This window comes from Saccopteryx leptura, chromosome 3, assembly GCF_036850995.1.
Source record: "Saccopteryx leptura isolate mSacLep1 chromosome 3, mSacLep1_pri_phased_curated, whole genome shotgun sequence".
NCBI lineage: Eukaryota > Metazoa > Chordata > Mammalia > Chiroptera > Emballonuridae > Saccopteryx > Saccopteryx leptura.
Genome location: NC_089505.1, coordinates 358,597,419 through 358,622,089, shown reverse-complemented (window position 1 = coordinate 358,622,089; position 24,671 = coordinate 358,597,419). Strand labels below are relative to the sequence as shown.

General features: G+C 43.1%; 1 protein-coding gene across 1 annotated transcript in view; it reads right to left on the bottom strand.

The window, feature by feature from the left end:
• Positions 1–5,447, bottom strand: part of FAM91A1 (family with sequence similarity 91 member A1) — a 41,685-nt gene extending 36,238 nt beyond the window's left edge. Inside the window, exon 1 of the mRNA XM_066379447.1 lies at positions 5,132–5,447. Coding sequence (XP_066235544.1) covers positions 5,132–5,203 — 72 coding nt within the window. The 5' untranslated portion in view covers positions 5,204–5,447. The remainder of the gene's footprint in view (positions 1–5,131) is intronic.
• Positions 5,448–24,671: the final 19,224 nt, after the last annotated feature.

Below are 24,671 nucleotides of genomic sequence, written 5' to 3'. Positions count from 1 at the left end.
ATAAAAGCGTCAGCCTGGAACACCGAGGTCGCCGGTTCAAAACCCTAGGCTTGCAGAGTCAAGGCACATACAGGAAGCAACCAACTCTCTCTCTCTCTCTCCTCTCTCTAAAATAAATAAAATCCTAAAAAAGAAAAAAAAAAAGATTACTTCTTTAAAACATCATCTCCTCATGGTCATTTAGACAATGAGAATTCCAGTATATTTTAATGATCAAAACACTCACTAGCTGTGCACTTAGTGTTTTAAATTCAAAGTTGGGTTCTCATGAAAGCAAAGAATACATTGGCCTGATTATAGTCAAATTATATTCAACGTGTAACCATAAACTTAATTTAATATGTGACTGCTATCCCCCTTCTAATTATTAGGTATAATCTTTCCAACGCGCTATAAAATAAAATTAGACATCTCAGGAAACTAATGACAGAAAGATCAGAGGGTTCAGTTATTATACTTCTTACTCATAGGTTTTGAAAGCCAAGGTAAATATCCATATACATATTTCACTAAGGCAATCCTCACAAAACAGATGAAACACTAATATGAACTGACAAATAACTGGAAACATGGCTGGGGTGTATTTTAAGAAAAAAGAAATGTGAGAAAACCACAATCTTTCTTCCTGCAGCTAGATTAATTATTATAGGTTAAACCACAACTCACACTGTAGTCAGAATGGATATTCTTATATTATTTTCATCCATTTAAACATTACAAGTAGTTAAAATAAAATTCATTGTAGGGAAACTATTCTACCATCCACTATGTAGCACCAAAGCTAGGGTAAGTATTGATGATATTTAGGAGATTCAAAACATTAAGTCTTTCTGTAAAACTTTTAAAGGGTCTCCTCCAGCTCTGATGACAAATAAAAGCCTTTTTTCTTAGGGAACACACATACACACAGTAGACAATTTGCTAAAATCTTAGCAAATTCCAAACTTGAGGAATTAATTGCCCTGTTTCAAGATAAATCCCTTCATTTATCTTAACTTACAACCATTTTCTCTCTTTCCAACTCCAGAATAAAAAGTAAATGAAGTCACTCATACAAAATATAAGGGTCCAGTATTTATAAGCTAATTAGAGAATACAATATCAATTAAACATCTAAATCTTTCCACGAGGCATTAAGTAATGACTGGTCCTGTTTAATACATGTATGTGCACACATATACCTGAGAACTACATTAAAAATTGATTTTCTTCTTCACTGCCCACTACATAAAATATAATTGCTTTGTTCACAAAGATTCATTGGCTTCTCTCCCACTCCCACCTCAAATTTCCCACCATTCATGTTTCAAAACACTGCTGCCACTACAGGAGGCAACTAAAGAAAGGTCATTTCACTCCCAGACAGTGCTGACCCTGCAGAAACTCTGACCAGGTCTGACAAATGGAGCTGGGTTGCATATAAAAGGACCGCTAACAGATGAAGAGGCAACACAGGCACTGGCTATGAAACACGCACCATAACATCATCCTAATAGCTTTTTGCTCCTACAAACCCCAATCTCAGTGTGCATCTCATTAAAAGTACAGATTTTCTTTTTACTTATCCTTTTTGGATCAGTACAGAACCTCATAAGACAAACAACTATGATCAAATAAAACAACTGTGAATTGCTTTGAGCAATGAATACAAGATACTGATAAACTATGTATATACAGTGTGTCCGTAAAGTCATGGTGCACTTTTGCTGGTCACAGGAAAGCAACAAAAGACAATAGAAATGTGAAATCTGCACCAAATAAAAGGAAAACTCTCCCAGTTTCACACCTATTCAGTGCAGTTCGATGTGGGCTCACGCACAGATTTTTTAGGGCTCCTTAGGTAGCTATCCCGTATAGCCTCTACAGACTCGTCACTGACTGATGGCCTACCAGAACGGGGTTTCTCCACCAAACTGCCAGTTTCCTTCAACTGCTTATCCCACCGAGTAATGTTATTCCTGTGGGGTGGCGCTTCGTTATAAATGCGCCGATATTCACGTTACACTTTGGTCACGGATTCAAATTTAGCGAGCCACAGAACATAATGAACTTTCCTCTGTACCATCCACATCTCAACTGGCATGGCCATGGGCTGCTCCACTGTATACATGGTGTTACGTCATCATCTGCGCATGCGCATATGCTGCCACATCATCCTACAGAAACTGGGAGGGTTTTCCTTTTATTTGGTGCAGATTTCACATTTCTATTGTTGCTTTCCTGTGACCGGTCAAAAGTGCACCATGACTTTACGGACACACTGTATTTTTAAATCCCGCAATGATGACCCGACCCACAACTTTCTATATATCTTTTAAAGTCCAGTATAGCCCATAAAACATAAAAATAATTCATCTTATCCATATAAAAATAAGTTTTCAACAACACTTGAAATAACTTTTTTTATTATTATTCAGTGAGAGGAGGGGAGGCAGAGACAGACTCCCACATATGCCCTTACCGTGATCCACCCAGCAACCTCACTAGGGTGTGTTGCTCTGTTGCTCAGCAACTGAGCTCTTCTTAGCACCTGAGGCTGAGGCCATGGAACCAAGCTCAGCACCAGGGGCCAACTCGCTCCAATAGAGCCATGGCTGCAGGAAGGGAAGAGAGAGAGAGAAAGAGAGAAGCAGGAGGGGGAGGGGCGGAGAAGCAGATGGGCGCTTCTCCTGTGTGCCATGACTGGGCATCGAACCCGGGACATCCACACACTGGACCAACACTCTACCACTGAGCCAACCAGCCAGGGCCTGAAATAATTTTTTTTTTTAAATCTTAATCCCCTTCCTCCAGCTTTCAGAACCAGATGATATGAGTCATTTCCAAATTAAATTTATCAAGTTACTAGAAACTCTATCAAAGTACTAATCCTTTCCACATAAGAAATACTCTCCACTTTTACACTGCATGAGCTTTCATTTAGCTTCTGGGAACAAATATCTCAGACTGATGCCAACATTCATTCACTCCAAAATATTTACTAAAAGCTTACTACGTGAGAGGTGCTCAAAACACAAAAGCAAAACAAGTAATGTAACCTGAAAATGCAACACAGGGGGTTAAGTGCTATGGGAGTATAGAAATACAGTACTGTACTGTGGTAATATTTGAGTCAACTGATCCAAATTTAGGAGGTCAGGGAAACCTTCCAGGAAGAGTTAATATCTGAGATTCAAAAGAAAGCTACAAGTAATCAACAGGAGACAGATAGTGACAGAATTGGGTTTGTATTTTACAGAGCTCATCCCAGTGTAGTGTGAAGAATGGAGGAGCGTGCCCTGCTCTGGGGGCAAGACACCAGAGACAGAAAGCTGCTGCAGTAATCCTGGTGGGGCCTGACCTAGGGAAACAGTGGCAAAGCCAGAGAGAGAGAGAGGAAGTAACTTGTACAGATAGGCTCTGCAATACTTCTGTAAGTGGAAACTTATCCTAAGCTAAACAACTATTCTTTTAAGTGATCTTACCAAATTTTTTTAAAATTTAATGTCATGCTTGTACCTAATTTTAACACTATTCTGTGATTATCTTTAAGAGTCATGACTAAGGCTTAGAAATGTTTTTATCAATACTAATTAAGGTCAGTTATTTCTGTTGGACATAATTGAATCGTTCATCTTTCTTCCATTATGCTACATTTATTTCTGCAAAAGGAAAAGTAGAGAAACAAATGGAAACAAAGAAAAAGGGCTGTGTTGGTTCTTCCAATTGTCTTCAGATATGCCACAAAACCTAAAGAACAAGAGTGTCCACCAAAGCCTTCATTTAAGCTTATCAAGATAAATCTATTCCCTCAGGTGTAGACCTTTCTTTTTCCAGGTCAAGCTACATGGCACATTGGCAGCCACTGACAACTAAGAATTCTGAGTTTCTTAAATTTATCTTTCTACTTTCCTGTTTTCTTAAAATCTTAAAAGTGAAAGCATTATCTCTGCCACATGATGCATCACCAAACCTTAAATTATTCATTTCCTAGAACTAAGTTTCCAAGCTGGGAGAGGAGGCAAAATAACAGTCCATTCACTATCACCTCCACCATCCCAGATTTTCCAGATATAACTTCCCAGCACCAACAGAAAACAGAATTTCACTCTCAACCAAGCAGGACAGAAGGAACTTGAAAGTCAATCTAAGATCAGAGAAACTGCCTCATATGTAGCTTGTACCACTAATTTCATATGATTTTACACCACCTGTCATGTTATATATTTAGTCATTTACTATCTTTCTTTACTAAAATGTAAGCTCCATGAAAGCAGGGTCTGTCGGGAACAAAGCATACCACGCAGTAGGTATGAATACGTTAAACAACTGCATAAAAATTAAATGCAAGCATTTGAGAATTAACTCACGAAAACCTCCTATCACTCTTGCTGAAACGCCTCTCATAAACCCATCTTGCCATGAGGATAAAGTCCAGCAAAACAAAGTACAAAGCCCCTTGGGAATCTGGCTCTGACTGCTTTTTCAGCCTCATTTGCTACCGACTCCCACGCACTCCCAAAACCCCAGCTCCAAACAGATCGCACTGTGTCTACACCTCCGAACAGCAGTGACATTAAATAGCTTGCTGCTCTCAAAACACGCTTTCACTCGTCTGAGCCTTTTCAAATGACTTTCCCTCTCCCTGGAAAACGTGTTTCCTTTGTGCGCCTTTTCAGGCCCGAAGTGCCTCCCCCACACATCCTCGCCACACTCGCGGGACAGACTCAGACCCCTTCCTCTGTGCGCCCACGTACACGATAACACCGGCACGGAAGAGCTGTCATCACCTGTCACGCAGGTACTCGTCTCTCGTCCCCTTCCCAACGGCCTTAAGTTCTGGGGGTCAGTGTTTTAAACCTCGGTTTCGCAGGCGCCTAGCCCAGTGCCCGGCTGGACGGAGGCTGCCGGCAAAGGCGCCAGGCGAGCGCAACGTAGGATGCCATCCCCTCCCTTCTAGCCACGGCCCCATCCTGCTTCGGTGGCACCAGGACGGTCCCCTCCTCATCGCTGGGCTGCGGGTCGGGTTTCCCGAGACCCTGACGAAGGGAAGGGCGGGAGGGGGTCAGCCGAGCCGCATCAGCCCCGGCCCCGCGGGCGCAGCGAGCAGGTGACGGCGGGGCGGGGCCGCGGCCCCAGGTGGCGGCCGTACCTGCCTCACGTTGGCCGGCAACTTGCTCCACGGGTAGTTGTGCCGGATGTGGAACTCCACGTCTATGTTCATGATGCCGGGAGCCCGGGCCGGCGGCGGCGGCGGCGCCCCCCACCGCGGCCGGAACGACGCCTCCCGCCTGCCCGCCCTCGGCCTGTCAGGGGAGCCCGCGGGAGGCCCCGCGCCTCAAACCGCCGATGACCCCGACAGCCCCATGGCCAGGGCTCCCGACGGCTCCGGGCCACCGGGCACAGGAGCAGCGGAGACAGGCAGCAGAGCAACCTCAGAACCTCCAAGTTTCTTCCTAGTTTCGACCCGCCGGAAATGGCTTTGGGAGTGCGTCACTTCCGCCCACTGGCGCGAGGCCGGAGGGGCGGGGCGGTGGGCTGGCCTCCTGCCCCGCCCCGGGAGGCGGGGCAACGAGGTAGTGCTTGGAGGTACCGGGTAACCGCCCCCTGCCCACCCACCTTGTCTCCCGCTGTCACTCTCTGGATGAATTAAAATAGGTTCTTGGCTTTGCTTTGCCATTGTTGGATGACCCACTTTTCCCAAAATGTGAACCCCGGTGGCCCAAGAGCAGGCGGTGACAGGACCAACTAGAGAAGGGACCATACTAGCTTCAAATCGTGCAAGAGCCGTGAGCGCCCAGAGGGCTTCTCCACAGCCAGCCCCTGACCTGGACCTCTGGGCACCACCGCCTTGTGAGTTTCTGCGCCAGGGCTTCCCCTCATTGAGCGAGAATCCGGGAAGGAGCAGAGCAAAGGTGCGGTGATCTTTCATCCCTTCCAGAGAGTAGCTGAATCTTGTGGAAGAGAAACTTTGGGATCTACTTCAAATAAAGATCCAAATTCTTAAAATGTAGAGACATTCAGGGAGCTCAAATATTAAACAAGCTGGTGCTGACAAAGGGGAGAGGCCCAAGGGAATCTAGGAGATAAAGACCCTCCTATGCAGCCTTTAGTTACTGCTTTCCTCTGCTCTGTCCTTACAGAGGCCTCCAGAGTCACTTTTTCAAGGACGAAATCTAGCCTATCTTAATTTCAGTTCTAGTGAGATGCTTGGGAACAATTTCTTCCAGAATTTGTTACACTGTCTTAGCAAACCCATGGCCAATGTTACTGGCAGCAATCACAGACAAGTTCAGTATTTTTGCAACTATTTTTCAGTTTTAAACAATGTTTTCTTATACACCTACACTTGTATACTCAGGAATTTTTATGAGATGCCTAGTCCATAACTCAGCAGCTGGCCTGACACATAACAGGAACCCCATTGTATCTATTAGGTTGAAACAAATGTGGTCCATGCTGCCCTTGCATAGATGCATTGGTCTCAGGTTATCCAAATAGAAGAGCCCACAACTAAGTGCATTAAATCCTGAGTTTACATTCACCTATCATCATAGCTAAAGTTAATAGAACTCTGACCATGAGATATTTATTCAACAAATATTGACTACCTGCCTGCTATGTAGAAAGCCCTTGACTTGCAATAGGTTGCTCTTCCTCACAACCTAATGAAAGGCTACACTACTACTAGTCTTATTTAATAAAGGAAACAGGCATGGTGGGGCTGCCTGACTTGCTCACAATATCACGCAGGTGGTAGTCACAAGCCAAACTGAAGCCCGAAGCTCTCTGATGCCAGAGCCATACTTCTTTTTTTTTTTTTTTTTTTTTTTTTTTGTATTTTTCCAAAGTTAGAAACAGGGAGGCAGTCAGACTCCTGCATGTACCTGACCGGGATCCACCCAGCATGCCCACCAAGGGGCGATGCTCCGCCCATCTGGGCTGTTGCTCCGTTGCAACCAGAGCCATTCTAGCACCTGAGGAGGAGGCCATGGAGCCATCCTCAGTGCCCGGGCCAACTTTGCTCCAATGGAGCCTTGGCTGTGGGAGAGGAAGAGAGAGACAAAGAGGAAGGAGAGGGGGAGGGGTAGAGAAGCAGATGGGCTCTTCTTCTGTGTTCCCTGACTGGGAATCGAACCCGGAACTTCCACATGCTGGGCCAATGCTGTACCTCTGAGCCAACCGGCCAGGGCCCAAAGCCATACTTCTAATCCTTCATCTTATTCTCCTACTGAACTGTTTTGCCTCCTGTTCCAATTCTGTTAATGTTAATTTAAAGTCAATGACATAAATCTCCCTCAAAAATAATTTTAAATGATTCTAAGTATAGAACCCATATTCTTTCAAAGTCTTTGATTTGATGCAATGCAAGTAACAACAAAAATTAAAGTGAACATCATTTTTAAATCCCAGTGAACAATTATTTTAGCTAAATATAACACTTAAAACAGATGAACATATGCTAAATTCATCTTTTTACTAACAAATATTGAATATAGTATGGACACATCTAAAACTATGAAAGTAGCCGGGAGGGGTGGAGGTGACGCACAGCGAGATCCCCATTGTGTCTAGTGGGTTTAAACAAATGTGGTCCATGCTGCCCTTTGCATAAATGTATATCAATAAGATGCTGAATCAATAAGACATAGACCTTTGAAAATTTAACTAGAATTTGAAAAGGTAAGATTCTGACTCAGTAGGTGGAATAGAAAATTTGAAAAGAGAAAAGACTCAACTTAGTAGCTGAGAAAGGCAGAATTTGGAGGAGGAAATGGTAATAATGGGTCAAAGCTATGTATGGGAAGAACCCAAACGACAGGCCCCTCAAGCCCTCCCGAGTAGGAGCTGGTGGCAGAGTTTGGCTTATGAAATAATACAGGGTGCTAATTAAAGTACTGATCTGCCTCATTTCCCCCAAGGTGACCTGCCCTTGAGAGTTTGGGAACAGCAGGTCAGAGAGACCACAGGTTAACCAGCAGGGCTCAAAGGCAGCTCTGCTAGGAAATTCAGGAACATGACTGCGTGCACCCCCCCCCCCAACACCAGGAAGTGCACACAACTGCTCATTGGGCTCCACATGTAGCACTTATTGTATCATGGAACCTTTTTGGTAAACAATAATGGCTATCCCTTTAGGTCAGGCCCTGGCTATTTCTGCTTCATTAGACCTTCGCTTTTCAAATTCCAGAGGGGTCAGACCCTGCAGCGTTAGCAGCCCTTTCCCTGAAGCTGACATGCAAATAAACCGGGTGGGTAAACAATGTGTTCAAAAACACAAGGGCAATGAGATTCAATCTGATCTGACTTGACCAACTTAGACTAAGGAAAATTACCCAAATGGCTTGGGCAAGCCTGCCCTTTACAAAGACCACAGAACTAGTTCATTCCTGACATTCCAACAAAAACAGTGAGCGGAAATAACCTGAAAGCAGGGACCACAGAATATCACTTTGTGTGTTACATAGAATAATGGCCCCCACAGGTGTCCGTCTGTGTAACCTGAGACTGTGTTACCACACGTGGTAAAAGGAACTTTTTAGACATGATTAAATTAAGGATCTTGAGATGGGAAGATTATCCTAGATTGTCTGAGTGGGGCTCAATGTAATCACAGGGTCCTTATGACAGGGAGGCTGGAGAGTCCAGTCAGAGGTGGAGATGTGACAATGATGCAGAGGTCAGCGTGACTTAGGGCCACAAGGCAAGAAATGTGGGCAGCTTCTGGAGCTGGAAAAGGAAAGAGATTCTCCCCAAGATTCTCCAAAAGAATCACAACCCTGCAACTCATTTTGGGCTTCTGATTGCCAGAACTCTTTTAAGATAATAAATTTGCGCCATTTTAAGCCACTAAATTTGCAGTAATTTGTTACAGCAGCAGTAGGAAATTAATATACTCTCCCAACAATAAAATACTCCAACACCCCAACTGCTGATGCATTAAACTTCATAATTAAATCATTGTAATTTAAATGATTTAAATGTAAATTTCCTTAGGAGGAATAATAGCTTTTTAGCCTTATTGCTTTTTTTTTTTTTTTTAGTATACATCATGTCTGTTCCTGAAAGTAAGTTTGAAAGAGAAAGAGCTCAGGGATGAGGCCAAAGAGTCACCTGTCAAGGTGGAAACGGTATCTAGAGAAAAGAAAGGGGAGAAAGCCACTGGAAACATTTTCTATTTCACAAGGTCAAGCCTGGGCTTGACCTTGGCCTTGGGTTTCCCTAACATATATGCACTGATCCAGGAGTCCCCAAACTACGGCCCCCTGAGGCCATTTATTGAGCCCCCACCGCACTTCTGGAAGGGGCATCTCTTTCATTGGTGGTCAGTGAGAGGAGCACTGTATGTGGCGGCGCCACAAAGCATGGGCCTCACTCACGTACAGTACTACTTCTGGTGACGCTGGACGCACCCGTCACGGCTCCGGAAGCGCGTCATATCACTTGTTACGGTTAGCAGTGATAAATATGGAACTGGACATTGACCATATCATTAGCCAAAAGCAGGCCCATAGTTCCCATTGAAATACTGGCCAGTTTGTTGATTTAAATTTACTTGTTCTTTATTTTAAATATTGTATTTGTTCCCGTTTTGTTTTTTTACTTTAAAATAAGATATGTGCAGTGTGCATACGGATTTGTTCATAGTTTTTTTAATAGTCCGGTCCTCCAACGGTCTGAGGGACAGTGAACTGGCTCCCTGTATAAAAAGTTTGGGGACCCCTGCACTGATCTGTCTCATGAACCAATTCATAGCGCCCTGATGCTCAACAATATGGCCTACCTTGTTCTGACCTAATGGCTTTTGCCCTTACTAATCCTTTGGCCTTGAATACAGACTTTTCCCCAGACCTTGCGTAGCGGGCTGCCTTCATTCTGTCCTTGGTCATGTAGAGTGACCTCCTTCAACTTCTTTGCCCAACCTGCCCACTTCTCCTTCACCTCTCCTTAACACATTGCCTTTGTTTATTTCCTTATTTTTTAAAAAACACAAGATTTTATTTATTAATTTTCAGAGAGGGGGAGAGAGAGAAGTGGGGGAAGAGCAGGAAGCATCAACTCCCATATATGCTTGACCAGGCAAGCCCAGGGCTTCAAACCCGGTGACCTCAGCATTCTAGGTTGTCACCTCATCCACTGAGCCACCACAGGTCAGGCTATTTATTTCATTCTTTACAAGGAGTCACTTTCTGCCAGTATCCTACTTGGTTTCTTGTTTACTGCCTGTCTCCCCAGCAAGAATATAATCTCCATGAGGAAAAGACCTTGTCTGTCTCCTTCATCAGTCTATTATCTCTAGTACTTAGAATTGTGCCTCGCACACAATAAGTGCTCAGCAAATACCACTGAATGTATTAAATGAGTGTTATGTGACACCAGAGCTCCAAAATGTCACCTTCTCAGGTGTCTTCCCTGACCTTATTCAAAACTGTAACACATCTCCAGTCCTCTGCAGCCGCCTTCCCTGCATTATTTTTCTTCCTAGCCCTTATCACCATCTTATTATGACATTTAATGATTTACATTGGTTTTAAAATTATTTGTCTCTCCCATTAGACTAGAAGTGCCTTGAAAGTAAGGGCTTTTGTCTGGTTTGTTCTCTGTTGAATCCTCAGGCTTAGAACAAGACATAGTATTCATTTTGCAATTCAAGATTTTAGGTTTTCATCTTATTGTGAAATTTTCAACATTTAGTTTAACATAATGAAGTAGACTGTCTTCTTGGGCATCAAGAGGTTGGACTAGCTAAAACCTTAACAGGTGAAAGGAATGAAGTTATGCAAGCCTTTAGAAGTGAATGAATAAACAGATGGGGCACGGGGGGCAGAATCCAGATTTGGGAAGGGAACTGTCTTGAAAATGTGAAAATCCCACAGCATGAGACCCCCTTTCCCAGAGGACAGGAGCTGAGGGCAGCCACCTGGCTAAGACAGAACAGGGACTTTCTCATGGGCCACGTTCTCCACCACTCCCACTGCCTGTTATGGACGCTGAATGTTGTGAAAACCATCCTCCTTGCCCTTTGTCTATTTTGTAGTGCAGAACTATTTCTGTACCCTTGCCTCTCTTGAAAGGAAAAGAAATGAAAGCTAGACTAAAAGCTGTCCATCCTCTCTCTTTTTTTTTTTTTTTTTAGCTGTCCATCCTCTCTTGCATTATACACTTCAGAAACATATTTGCAATTTCCTAAACATACCATCCTGTTTAATCTCTTTGCAAAATACTTCTTTCTGGGACGCCTTTTTCTCCTTCTTTACCTGGAGAACTTCTCATCTAAAAATCTGCGAATGGAGTACTAAAGAATCAGGAGGCAAGGATCAAGAGGTGAGAAGGGGAAAGATCATGTGGGACCATTTTTTTCCTATATTATAGAGCTTTCCAGGATTTTCTCTTTTCTGCAAATGGTGGAAAAGAATTGAAGAGTTACAAGTCTGTTTTAGAGAGAAGCAGAGAGATTCCGTTGCCATAAAACCTGTGAAAGAGGCCCTGGCTGGTTGGCTCAGTGGTAGAGCGTCGGCCTGGTGTGCAGAGGTTCCAGGTTCGATTCCCGGCCAGGACACACAGGAGAAGCACCCATCTGCTTCTCCACCCCTCCCCCTCTCCTTCCTCTCTGTCTCTCTCTTCCCTTCCCGGGAGGCTCCATTGGAGCCAAGATGGCCCCAGCGCTGGGGATGGCTCCTTGGCCTCTGCCCAAGCGCTAGAGTGGCTCTGGTGGCAACAGAGCGACGCCCCGGAGAGGCAGAGCATCGCCCCCTGGTGGGCAGAGCGTCGCCCCCTGGTGGGCGTGCAGGGTGGATCCCGGTCGGGCGCATGCGGGAGTCTGTCTGTCTCTCCCCGTTTCCAGCTTCAGAAAAATGCAAAAAAAAAAAAAAAAAAAAAAACCTGTGAAAGATTAATACTATGTATATTTATGTAGGATGTTATATTTCTGGCATCTGAAATCAGTCTGTGTTTAGAACATTTGTGGTTTGATGTGAAAAGGAACTTTCCACCATCAAGCTATGTCACCTCCACGGGAATGCTGAGCAATTGTAATACGGAAGATACCCACTAGGGGCTGATCGCACACAACATTTCTTACCTAAAACCTGCAAGCTCTAATTGACTTTCATCCAAACCATTCTCTCAGGCCTAAAAGCCCTTGACATTCTCTCTCTATTTTGTCTCCAGTGTCTTGATAGCAGCAAATACCATGAATTCTTCCTTGGAAATTGATGCATCGAGGACAGCTGGGCAGTGGTCCAGTTGAGGTTTGTACAACTCAAGGCCATTATGGAGCCTGAAGTTTTGTGCCCCTTAGTAGCTCAGGTAGGCAGCATAGCTACAAAGCCTGATTTATCTTTGCTTGAATATACAGGATTTTCCCAGTAGCCATGATTAGGAGTAAAATCACTTTGAGTGAATGGGATTTGTGAATTCTACAGTAGGTATTCAATTTTATTTTTTAAATGAGGTTGGACTAGCTAAAACCTTAACAGGTGAAAGGAATGAAGTTATGCAAGCCTTTAGAAGTGAGAAGGCAGCTGGAGAATTCCTCTTTCTTTCTCCATTAATTCATTAAATTATTTAAGTAAGTGTGTAAGATACACAATAAAAAATGTTAATGCCACTTTTTTTTTCTTTTCAATGGGGGAGAGAGTAGTGCTAGGAGCATGGGAATCACCTGAGAAGTTTTTAAACTACTAATGTCCAGGATTCACAGCAGAGCAACTGTATCAGAATTCCTCAACTGGAACCCAGGCATGCATATTACAAAATATTTGTAGGTGAGTGAAGGGTTGACAACCACTTCTCAGGCATGTTTGGGCTTCAGGTGCTTAATAAGCATTTGTTCAGATAAACTCATAAAATGAAGAGTTTGAACAAAGAAGACTTCTAATGTGCCTTCTAACTCTACAATATAATTATATAGCCAACTAAAATACATTTTTGCATATGCAAAATAATTCCCCCAATCTAGGCTTTTTTGTGTGTGTGTAAGAATTAAGCAGGCATCTGCTCAACATTCATGTAGACAGAGGAAATAATGTTTCCACCCCTTGATAACCATTGGGAGAGCCAGGAGATAAATAAAGAATTCTACACCATTGGACTAATATGGAAATTATCTGAGTTCGTGTTACATGTAGGGCATTGGTCCATCTCAGATCTTTTTTAGCTTTTTGGGTGCATTGTCACGGTGGCTTAGAACTTGGCTGAAATGAAATCTCTATTGTTTCCTTCTACATTATGTCATTCAAACTCTATGCCTTTAGCAACACGTAATCTCTTAACTGTCTAACAAGAAATACGAGTTTGTCTGCTAATGAAAGTGTGATCAGGAATGAAATTCAGGGATAGTAGGATCCTGTCATGACCTCTATAAAAGAGATCTGAGAGAAAGAGGATACTGTCTTGGCAACACTACAGCTGATCCCAAGAAGGATAAATCGGCTCTTTCTTGGCCCAGGTCTATGTAAGCATTTTGTTCTCTTGCTTTATAGCAATATGGGGCAAGATTAAGTCCAATGTCATTAGAAACCATATCTTTTTAGAATGTGTATAGCCTTTTTGCATAGTAATTTTTTTGTTCGTTTTTCCTTATTTCAAAGCATTTAGGAAGCCAACTGAATTGTGCAGCCAATTAAATTGTATACCTAGTAAAAGACAGGCCCAGCAAAGCAAAAGTCAGGGGGAAAATTAATCAAAAAGCCAACATCATTCATTTGCCTTTAAGAAGATAATGCTTAAAGAGGTTGTGTATTTGATACCCAGTCAGGGCATGTGCTGGAAGCAACCAATGAGTGCACAACGAGGTGAAACAACAAAATGAATGCTTCCCTCCCTCTCTTTCCCTTTCTCACTCTGTCTCTCTAAAGAAAAGAAAGAAAGAGAAAAAGAGAAAGAAAGGGAAGGAAGGAAGGAAGGGAGGGAGGGAGGGAGGAAAGGCAAAGATAAAGTCAAGGTTCACCTTTTGAAATAAAAAGTAGGATATGTGAGTAAAATACAGTTTTGAAAGCCAAGCTTTGTTGAGAAAGGGTTTTCTGAATTATGAGTTCCTTTCAGCATATCCTAAGGAGAAAGATGGGAGGAAAGTGGAATCGTCAAGGTGGAGCGCTTGCCAAATAGAAACCACTGACCTGCTGAGATGACTGTATTTAAACAGGAAAAGTCCAAATTAAGAGCATATTAATTGATGGATTTAAAGCATCACTACACACACACACACACACACACACACACTGACCAGTGAGAACGAGTAGGTTCACCTTCAAAACCAAAGCAGCTACAATATTCTTTGTCTATACGAATAGCCATGTATGATCATTTTCACCCCAGAAAAACTCCCAGCCTTATTCTGAGCTAAGACACATTTTCTGCACACAGGAGATGAGGAGCAATACTAAAGTGGAGGGATAAGCATGCTATGTTCCTTCTAAGAAAGCATCCAGATCCACACACTACCATCCCTGAGCAGCAAATCTTGGGTCTCAGGGCCTGTCGAGAGAGGAAGCAGGCAGGTTCCATGGGCTACTCAGAAAGAAGAATAACCAATAAAACACAAACTCTGACTTACCAAAGGGCCTGTATCTAAAGGGAACTGTGAACCCTTAGAATGATTAAAGTGCCTAGGGATTCTTCTAGGCAGATAACCCTAAAAAGTACAGGCTACAAAGAGCACAGGACACAAGATTGCTTCATGGACTCCATCAATGGAATTAACCTGAATGATTGTGATTAACTCCTAAATGGAAGAGAAATACAAAGCAGGTCACATTTTGGATTAAAGAAAATCCCAGAGGAAAATCTCTCACTCTGAAACAGGTAGAGGATAGAAGGTCACACCTGGACCTACCATGCTCCTGAGGCTTGCAGCCCAACCACAGAAATAGAGTTAGCAACTAATTTTGTCTTGCTGCTTGATGGTGATTTTTTTTTTTTTAAGGTTAGAGTAAGGGAGATAGTGAGGCAGACTCCTGCATTTGCCCTGAATGGGATCCACTGGGCAACCCCCATCTTGAACCAATGCTCAAATCAACCAAGCTATTTTTAGTGCCTGAGACTGACACACTCCAGTAGAGCTATCTTCAGTGCCTGGGGCCATGCTCAAACTAATCAAGCCACAGGGTACAGGAAAGGAAAAAGGCGAGAAGGAGAAAGAGGGAGGAGAGGGAGAAGCAGATGGTCACTTCTCTTGTGCCCCCTGACCAGGAATCAAATCCGAACATCCATATGCCAGGCCACCATATGCTCTAACCACTGAGCAATCAGCCAGGGCCTCAATATTGATTTCTGATTCTAGAGAAAGACTAATTTAATGAAAGAATATTCTTTCAACAAAAATGTGTAAGTGGTTTCTCTGTGCAAGGTACAAGGCTGAGTATGTGGGGATACAGAGATGAATAAAGCATGATCCTAACCCCTCAGTAATTTACAGTCTAGTAGGGTCAAAAATTCAGGCACTGAATTCAGTGGAACATAGTATATGATGATGGCTACAGGATGATCCATGGGTCCAGTGGAAGGAATGGGCTCTTCTGATGAAGGTTTCTGGAAGCAATCATAGAGCAGGTGGGTTTTTTTCTGGCCTTTAATGCTTGGATATATCTGAAAGGATTGGAGGGGAAGGTGTTTAGACTGGCAGAGAATGGTATGAGAGATGCCATGGAGGGCAGGAGATACTCAAATAAAAAGGATTAGCTAACGCTCTTGCTAGAGTCTGATATCAGCGATTTAATGACCAAAATGTCCCACCTGAAAGGTGGCTTGTCCTTTTGTAGCTTTTCAATGTTTTGTGATAAGTTAATATATCATGATCATAATATTGATCTTTATAATTAAAATCCTAACAAACATGTTTAAGTACAGAGAATGACCCTAGTTTATTTTACATAGAATCCCCACCCCCTAAAAAAATCCTTGATATGACCAAACACTAAGTCAAGGAAGAAAATGTGGACTGGCTTAAATATTTAAAGAGATTGAGGTTACTTGTAGTTTCTTGCCAAGTGTATGGCCACTGGATTCTAGAAAAAATAAGAAGCTTGTTGTTCATTTTATAAATAAACCACAATGTTAAAGATTTACCACATTCTGCATTAAAAAACCAATAGCTGGTACAAGGTGGTACCGGTATTTATTCTGAAATGAAAAACCAGACACACCTGCTATTAGCAAATAATGACATGATACTGCAAGTGAATGGCCGGGAAAACATACCAGAGCCGCTTAGTCACATGATCTCATCATGCTGGAATTATTTCTGGGCTCCTCTGAGAATTCCCTAGCCCAGGAGTTCTCAACAGGGGGCAATTTTGTCCCCAGGGCACATTTGGCAATGTCTGGAGACATTTTTGGTAGTCACAACTGGAAAAGGTATTACTAGCATCTCATGGATAGAGACCAGGAATGCTGTCCGAAAATGCATAGGACAGCCACACCGCTCACCCCCCCCAAAAAAAGAATTGCCTGACCCAAAATGTCAATAGTACCAAGGTTGAGATCTCTCTAGACTACAAACATCTGATATAAAAATGAGTTCTCTAAAAGCATTCATCTCCTAGTTTCTGCCTCCAAATCCCAAATAAGTTCTGAAGATTTTCCGTAGGATCATTGTGCATAAATCCACATCCTGTAATTGCACAGATGTCAGGTGGAGAGCAGTGGCCTGAATTCAAATCCTCATTTGACTACTGACTGAGAGTCTTCTGCTTGTCTAACCACGGGGTGCCTTAGGCTCCCCCTCTGTAGAATTGGGAAAAGAATAGTAGCCATCTCATAAAGCTGATGAGATGTTTAAGCAAACAAACAAATGCAAAGTGCTTAGAATAGGGTCTGTCAGGCCCACAGAATTAAATGAATGTACACTATAATTACTATATCCTGACACAAAAAGAAATTTTATGATTTGCCTTTATCTCTAGACCAATTTCCAAAAGTTCAGTCATTTGAAAAATAATTTTATTTCCAAGTATCATCTAAAGTACTATCCACTCAAGATTTTTCTTAAAGTTCTCATACTTCACACTCTTTATAAAATTTTTGTGCCCTTCACAGGCTTATTTGTATTTTTTTTAATATACATAAAATGATGCAATGTCATCAAAGCAAGGTTGTTTAAAATCTTGTGCCACAGTTAGACGCCAGCCCCTTCTAGTGGACTTCTGTCATTCACTTGGCTGGCTGCTCAGCATATGCCCGTTGTATTCCTCCTGCTGGAGGCAAAGTCCTTCTCCAATATGCTCTTTCCCAGCTGCCTTTGCAGCTAAGGCATGATCATGTGGCCTCAACCTCACCACTCAGACATGCTCGTGCCTGAGTCTGACTCAGGATCTGGTGGCCAAAGGCAGCGAGCCCTGTGCCAGTCATCTTAGTCCCAGCAGGATGGGTTCCCATGACTACACACACCCAACCTTGGGAGGTTGAGGGGGCAGGAATCTTCTCACTGGTCCAAGATTGCCCAACATCGAGTAAATTCCCAGAATTACAAACTCCAATGCTAGAGGGCCTAGGCAGTTCCTGTAAATGAGTAACATCACCCAGGCCAGACGGAGCGGCGGCTGTGGGAGCGTGAGCGCTCGCCCTTCACCTAACGTGTGCCCGGTTCCCGCCATCTGTTTTCACGTGGGGTCATAAGCCCTGTGCTACCAGTTTGTCAAGAGAAACAAGCATACTGAGTTTTACGTGAAATCGATAGGCAACCAGCTCAAAGAAATGAAAACCCACTGTGTGGGGCAACTGGATGGGCATATTGCTTGATATTATTATGTCGCAATAATAAGTAACTGAAACATTAATAAGACCTTGCGGCTCCCACATTTTCTACTAGCCTTTCAAGTAGAAACCTTATTCCCTGAATATGTCTCATGTCTCTGTGCTTTTGCTTGTGTTGTTTCATCTTCCTCTATCGACCCCGCTTTGCCCAACCACTTTTTCTTCTAAACCAGGGGTCCCCAAACTTTTTACACAGGGGGCCAGTTCACTGTCCCTCAGACCGTTGGAGGGCCAGACTATAAAAGAAACTAGGAACAAATCCCTATGCACACTGCACATATCTTATTTTAAAGTAAAAAAAAACAAAACGGGAACAAATACAATATTTAAAATAAAGAACAAGTAAATTTAAATCAACAAACTGACCAGTATTTCAATGGGAACTATGCTCCTCTCACTGACCACCAATGAAAGAGGTGCCCCTTCCAGAAGTGTGGCACAGGCCGGATAAATGGCCTCAGGGGGCCGGATGTGGCCCGCGGGCCGTAGTTTGGGGACCCCTGTTCTAAACCTTATTCAAGGCCACCTCCTTCTGGAAACCCTTCATGATTTCCTCTTCCTCCTCCCTCATTCCTTCACTTTAGCTTAGGTATCCCATGGTGCCCAGGAATAATATTCCAAACATTTAATGACTTAGCCCCAGTTCTCTAGAAAACAGACAGATAAAGCTTACACACTAACATTTGATCAGGGGATACAGTCCCAGAAGAGCAAGAGTGAGGGGGAAACAATATGAATCAGGAAGGATAAAAAGCGAATAAAAGATACTATGCTTCTGAGCAGGCCACAGCTTCTCAAGAAAACACAGTTCATTGCTAAAACTACTGAAACGCAAAACAGTTATGTAGGGCCTGAGGAGTAAGAGATCTGCTGACTCCTTCCTGTCTTCAATTTTCCATTGAAAATCTGAGCCATGGGATAGTGACTCCCCCGTACCCAAACCTCCCACAATGTGTGAGATGATGCATGCACGTCTTTTCAACATAATGCAATCAACGGCACCAGTTACGTCTCCATCATTTCTATTTTAGCATTTCCATAGTGCTCAGCACATACAGGGGAGGTAGGTGAGTTTGGTTTAGTCCAAGTGGCTTGAAACACAGAGGTGATAATAACCTTGAAATACCAAACTCATCTTTCAACTCAATACCACAGCTCTAATGAATGAAAGTCGGTGGTGTAATTCAGTCTCAGCCTGAAGGCTGGAGAAGCAGAACTCCAATGCCAGAGAGCAGAAAGAGATAGACATCCCAGCTCAAGAAGAGAGAGCAGGAACTGCCCCTGCCTTCACCTCTTTTGTTCTATTCAGGCCCTCAACAGATTGTGTGATGCCCTGCCCCCACCCCACCCCACATCAATGAGGGTGGCCCTTGTCTTTACTCATGTCAACTGAATCAAATGCTAATCTCTTCTGGAAATAACCTCTCAGGCACACCCAGAAATAATGTTTTACCAGCTTCTGGGCATCTCTAAACCCGGTCAAGCTGACACATTAAATTAACAAGCACACTTACCAACCCAAGGTACCCTGACTTGTCTGGTCTTCCTCTGCATCCCACCCCGCTGTGGCTTCTCTCAGGCACTTAGATTCTCTTCAGGGACCAAAGACAGTCTGCCCTGGGGTGGTTGCCCTAGACACAATTCTGCCAAATTAAAAACTTTGCAGTATATGTAGTACCCATACCTGGGCCCCCGGGTTTCACTGATGGTGATGCGTGACACTGCCGTGCCCATGCAATGCTGACGATGTTCTCTACAAGAAGGTTTCTGTGTATCTTTTCAACCAAATAAAAATGTTCCTTTGAATGGACTTTACTGTACTAATTAGTTTTAAACACTTGCTCTCAATGGGGTTCCTGGATACCCCCAGAATTCCTTTGATGACACTGAGTCAACAACAAATGAAAATTTTTATATAGAAAAGGAGTCCCCATTACATGGGATTTTTATATTTGCTACAGAGGAAGAAAAAAAATATCTTTTCCAATTTTTATCACTGTTTTTTTGTGCATCTACTTAGCACATTATCACTTTTTGTCTATGTGTTTGTTTTCTCGGCCATTACTAAACATCTTCGAGGTACGTAGCACCCCGGTATCTTTACTCACTGATTATTTAAAAGGCTTCACGTTCTAGCCACTTAACATGAACCCCAAAAGCAAACTGCAATGCTTTGAGCTTGCTCTTCTCAGGGAGCTGATAAATATAAGAGTGGTACTAAAATGAAATTTTAAAAATGTAAATTATGAAAAAGAAATTGTCACTGTATCTAGGTTACTAGTGAAATTCTTGGAAATGCTTGATTGCATCTGTTACTTTAAGAATTCTAACTCTAAAAGTCATCTTGACTATCAGGAAAGGTTAAGAAGCCTTAGTTCTCTGTTAAAAAGTGATGCGTAACCTTTATCACTTTACCTTTTGGCATTTCCTATAGCTTGTGGGTCAGCAGGTGATTTATTAGCTTCTTGTTCTGTTAATGATTTATCTGTTATCACCACGCATGACATATTACAAGTTTCTCCAGCCTTTAAAGAGACTCCGGGAACATTCACAAGATCTGAAATGCAGGCTGACAAGATTTTTCTGGAACAGCCTTCCTCAGTCTACCTTTCGCCATGTGGAGATCATCCAATAAAGCTTGTCAGCCTCCTGAGTAGAGCCCACACATGCTGGTCCTCGGGAGAGCAAAGGGCTTTGGAACAAAGAACTTTCCGCGTGAACCTTCTTTACAGAAAGTTCAGGGCTTGAAGTCAGCCAGAGTCACAGAGCCAAAATGTGGGGGAGTTCAAAAGGCTAGGAACTCTCCTTATCTTCGGCATCTTAGTCATAGTGCATCCTTGGAAGTAACATTTTAATTTATAACATGGAGCAGGCTTTCAGATGTCATAAAAGTAATTGAGGTCTGAACATGGGGATCTTGCGTCTTGCTACTTAGGCCAGAATCATGAAAGGAAAAGCCAGAAATAAAAATATTCTATTTGCACAGTAACACTGGCAGTGCTGACCTGAGGCAAATTTTTGGAACAACAAAAAGCCTTTTTGTTTTGTTTTGTTTTTAATTGATGTGAATACATTTGAATGAAAAAGCACTAGATGACTGATCCTAGTTAGAATCTTAGCATCAAAGTCGTCTTGAGATGGAAGGAGCTTTGCAAGGTATGGTCTCACCCTACGCTTCAGAGTTATACAAATGGAAGCTGGCCAAGAGAAAGGGACAAGTCGTGGTCCTCAGGTCATTACAGGGAAGCAGGATGGGGCAGAGCGTCTTATGAGCTGGGTGGCCAGGGGGGTCATTATGTCCTTGGAGTGACATTGGGAGCAGCCACTTGTCCCACCTCCTCCCCATGAAGTTGACTCTGATTATAATCGAATTTCCTTACACAGGTCTAATAAAATTTACTAATTTTAAGCATTCAATTAGTTAAATGAAATTTTCTTATTAATTAGTAATGAAAAAATAAAACTGAGAAAAGATGGCTTCATTCACATGATATGTAAGGTTAATTTTTACAGATAAAATATATTTTAGCCTGATTGGTGGTGGTGCAGTGGATAGAGCGTCTACCCAGAACACTGAGGTCTCAGGTTCGAAACCCTTAGGTCGCTGACTCTGAGTGTGGGTTCGTTAGCATGAGGTCGCTGGCTTGGGTGTGAGCCCAAAATTTGCTGGCATGAAACGCCTAAGGTCACTGGCTTAAATAAGGGGACATTGGAGCGCTCTGGTCAAGGCATGTATAAGAAGCAATCAATGAACAACTAAAGCGGGGTTAGTCAACCTTTTTGAATCTACCGCCCACTTTTGTATTTCTGTTAGTAGTAAATTTTCTAACCACCCACCGGTTCCACAGTAATGGTGATTTATAAAGTAGGGAAGTAACTTTACTTTATAAAATTTATAAAGCAGAGTTACAGCAAGTTAAGGCATATAATAATTACTTACCAAGTACTTTATGTCAGATTTTCGCTAAGTTTGGTAGAATAAATCTTTATAAAACAACTTACTATAGTTAAATCGATCTTTTTATTTATACTTTGGTTGCTCCGCTACCGCCCACCATGAAAGCTGGAACGCCCACTAGTGGGCGGTAGGGACCAGGTTGACTACCATTGAACTAAAGTGAAAGCAACTACAAGTTGATGCTTCTCACCTTCTCTCTCCCATCCTGTATATTTCTTTCTCAAAATAAATAAGTAACCATGTGTTCACATAGATTACTTCATTATAAAAATAAATAAATAAATAATAAAAAGAAAATTAATTTTGGACACTTCGCTTACTTCATAGATTGTATTCAGCATAGGTAACTATCACCTTGAAACACTGTCTTGCCTTTCTAGACATTGCATGCTTCCAAATTTGCTCATTTATTACTCACTGCTCCTTCTCTGGCTCTTCTGCTGTCTCCTCTACTTCCTCTGTCCCGCAGGTAAGCGCTGGCACACCTAGGCTCAGTCCTGAGCCCTCTTCTTTTCCCTTCTCGCCTCTTCTCTGTCCTCACACTCTCCATCCACCTGACTTACAACTTACATCTAGGCTGATGACTCCCCAAGGCACCTCTAACCTAGGCATCCTTCATACCCAAATGCCTGTGTGACATTACCACCCGGGTGTCTAATAAACATCTCCCACTTAACATGAGTCAAAGCCAAAAATCTTCATCGCCCTGCTCCATGATCTCTTCTGTTCCCCGAGTCTTCCCCACCTCAGTTAGTGGCACCACCTTCTATCCAGGGACTTGAACCTCAAATCTGGGAGCAACAATCTTAATTTTTCTTTGTCCTCTGTCCCCACATCTGATCCATCTGCAAGTCCTCCAGGCTTCACTTCCAAGTTGGTGCCCACCTCTGAACACCACCTCTGCACCTGAGCCACCTGCCTCCCTCACCTGGGTCCTTTCTTCTGCCTGTGCTGTGCAGTCAATCTCGTATGTATACCTAAGGGTGATCTTCTAAACACTAAATCAGATCGTGCAGCTCTCCTATCTAAATTCTTGAAAGTTTTCACAATTCTCTGCAGATGAACTCCAAACCCCTCGCCATGCATAGCCTACAAAGGCCTGCTGACCCACCTCTGCCTTCTCTCCACTTTCATCAGCGGCCCTCCAGCTTCCAAGCTGACGTCTTTCTGTTATTCAAATATCCCAGAGCCTTTTGACCTTGGGTTCTCCTTTTCCTGCCCTGAAATGACCTTCCCTTGCTCTTCAAATGCTGAGTCTATTCTTCCTACCAAAGCTCCCAGCCCCCTTCTCACAGCTGCTTCCTTAGAGTTGACTTCCCCAATGGCTCAACTTCTCACTACCCTCCTGTTCATTTCCGTCACCGACTTGCACTTTTCAAAATCTGTAATTATGTTGTTTGTATCTTTGTCTACTTCTTTATGTTCCCCCCTGTTGAATGTACGCTGCACAAGGTTCAGATGTGGTCCTGTGACCACCAACCCTCGGTGCCTACAGGAGCACCTGGCACATAGTAGACACTCAATAAATTACCTGTCTAATTCATTTAGTAAGCAGTGGATTAGAATGCGCTAATGACTCAACTTCCTTTAAAAGAATGCTAATGGGACACAATTTAAGAATTACGGGACCAAACACAGACTCATTCGCCTTTGGGTATGTAGGTGACAATCCTAGTTCTCCTAACCTCTATTGGTTTAAAGTGAGAAAAACCTGTGTATGTACACACACACACACACACACACACACACACTCACTCACTTTTCCCAGCCCAACTATCCTTTTTTTAAAGGAATTTTTGCATGAATTAAATTGCTGCTCAAGCAATTGGTATATCCCTTGGAGTTCCTCATAACAAAATCTGGCCAATGGGAGACAGCTTTCTAAAGAATTCATTGCTCTCAGTCACTCACTCAGCAAATACCTGTTGTAAGGCAGCTGCTGTTGGTATTTCCATGTGGCAAGTGCCATCCAGGGCCAGGGATCTAGAAAAGTGAACAGGAGATAGTCACTGTCCCTGGGAAGTCTTATTCTGGAGTGAGAACATGTAAACAGAAAAACATATTTAAAAAACTATGTCCCCTGTAGGCCTAGAGAGATTTGGGATGAAGCTCAGTTTTGGGGGTAAAGACCAGAATAAAAGGGAATCTTATATACAGGTAGTGGGAAGGATTTTTTATCCACTGGAGTTTTTGTTATCTGTCCTATGAATACCTAAAGTACAAAAATGCATCCAAACTCTAAATGCACGAATCTTCTTCTATAAAATGAAGAACTTAGCCCTGGCCGGTTGGCTCAGTGATAGAGTGTCAGCCTGGCGTGCAGGAGTCCGGGTTCAATTCCCGGCCAGGGCACACAGGAGAAGCGCCCATCTGCTTCTCCACCCCTCCCCCTCTCCTTCCTCTCTATCTCTCTCTTCCCCTCCCACAGCCAAGGCTCCATTGGAGCAAAGTTGTCCCGGGCGCTGAGGATGGCTCCATGGCCTCTGCTCAGGTGCTAGAATGGCTCTGGTTGCAACAGAGCAACACCCCAGATGGGCAGAGCATCGCCCCTGGTGGGCAGGCCGGGTGGATCCCGGTTGGGCACATGCGGGAGTCTGTCTGACTGCCTCCCCATTTCCAACTTCAGAAAAATACAAAAAAAAAAAAATTGAAGAACTTAATCTAACATTCCTCCCTGTAGTTTATTCCCACAAATCAGCAGAGATTGTAAAAGCTATTTCTAGTGAAAGAAGGCCAGTGTGGGAAAAAATGTCTTGTGCTTAGGGGATTTCAAACTGTAAGAAATCTTAGGAATAATGAAGCATACTGTATATTTAATATAACTACTTCCTTGTTTTAAAGATGAGTATGAGGCCCTGTCACTCGACCAAGTTTACACAGTGATCAGGTGACTGGAGTGGAAAAATACCACTCAATAAAACCGAGGTCTCCCTTGTATTGTCATGTCTATCACCCAAGTTCTTAGCAGTCGGGAGAGGGC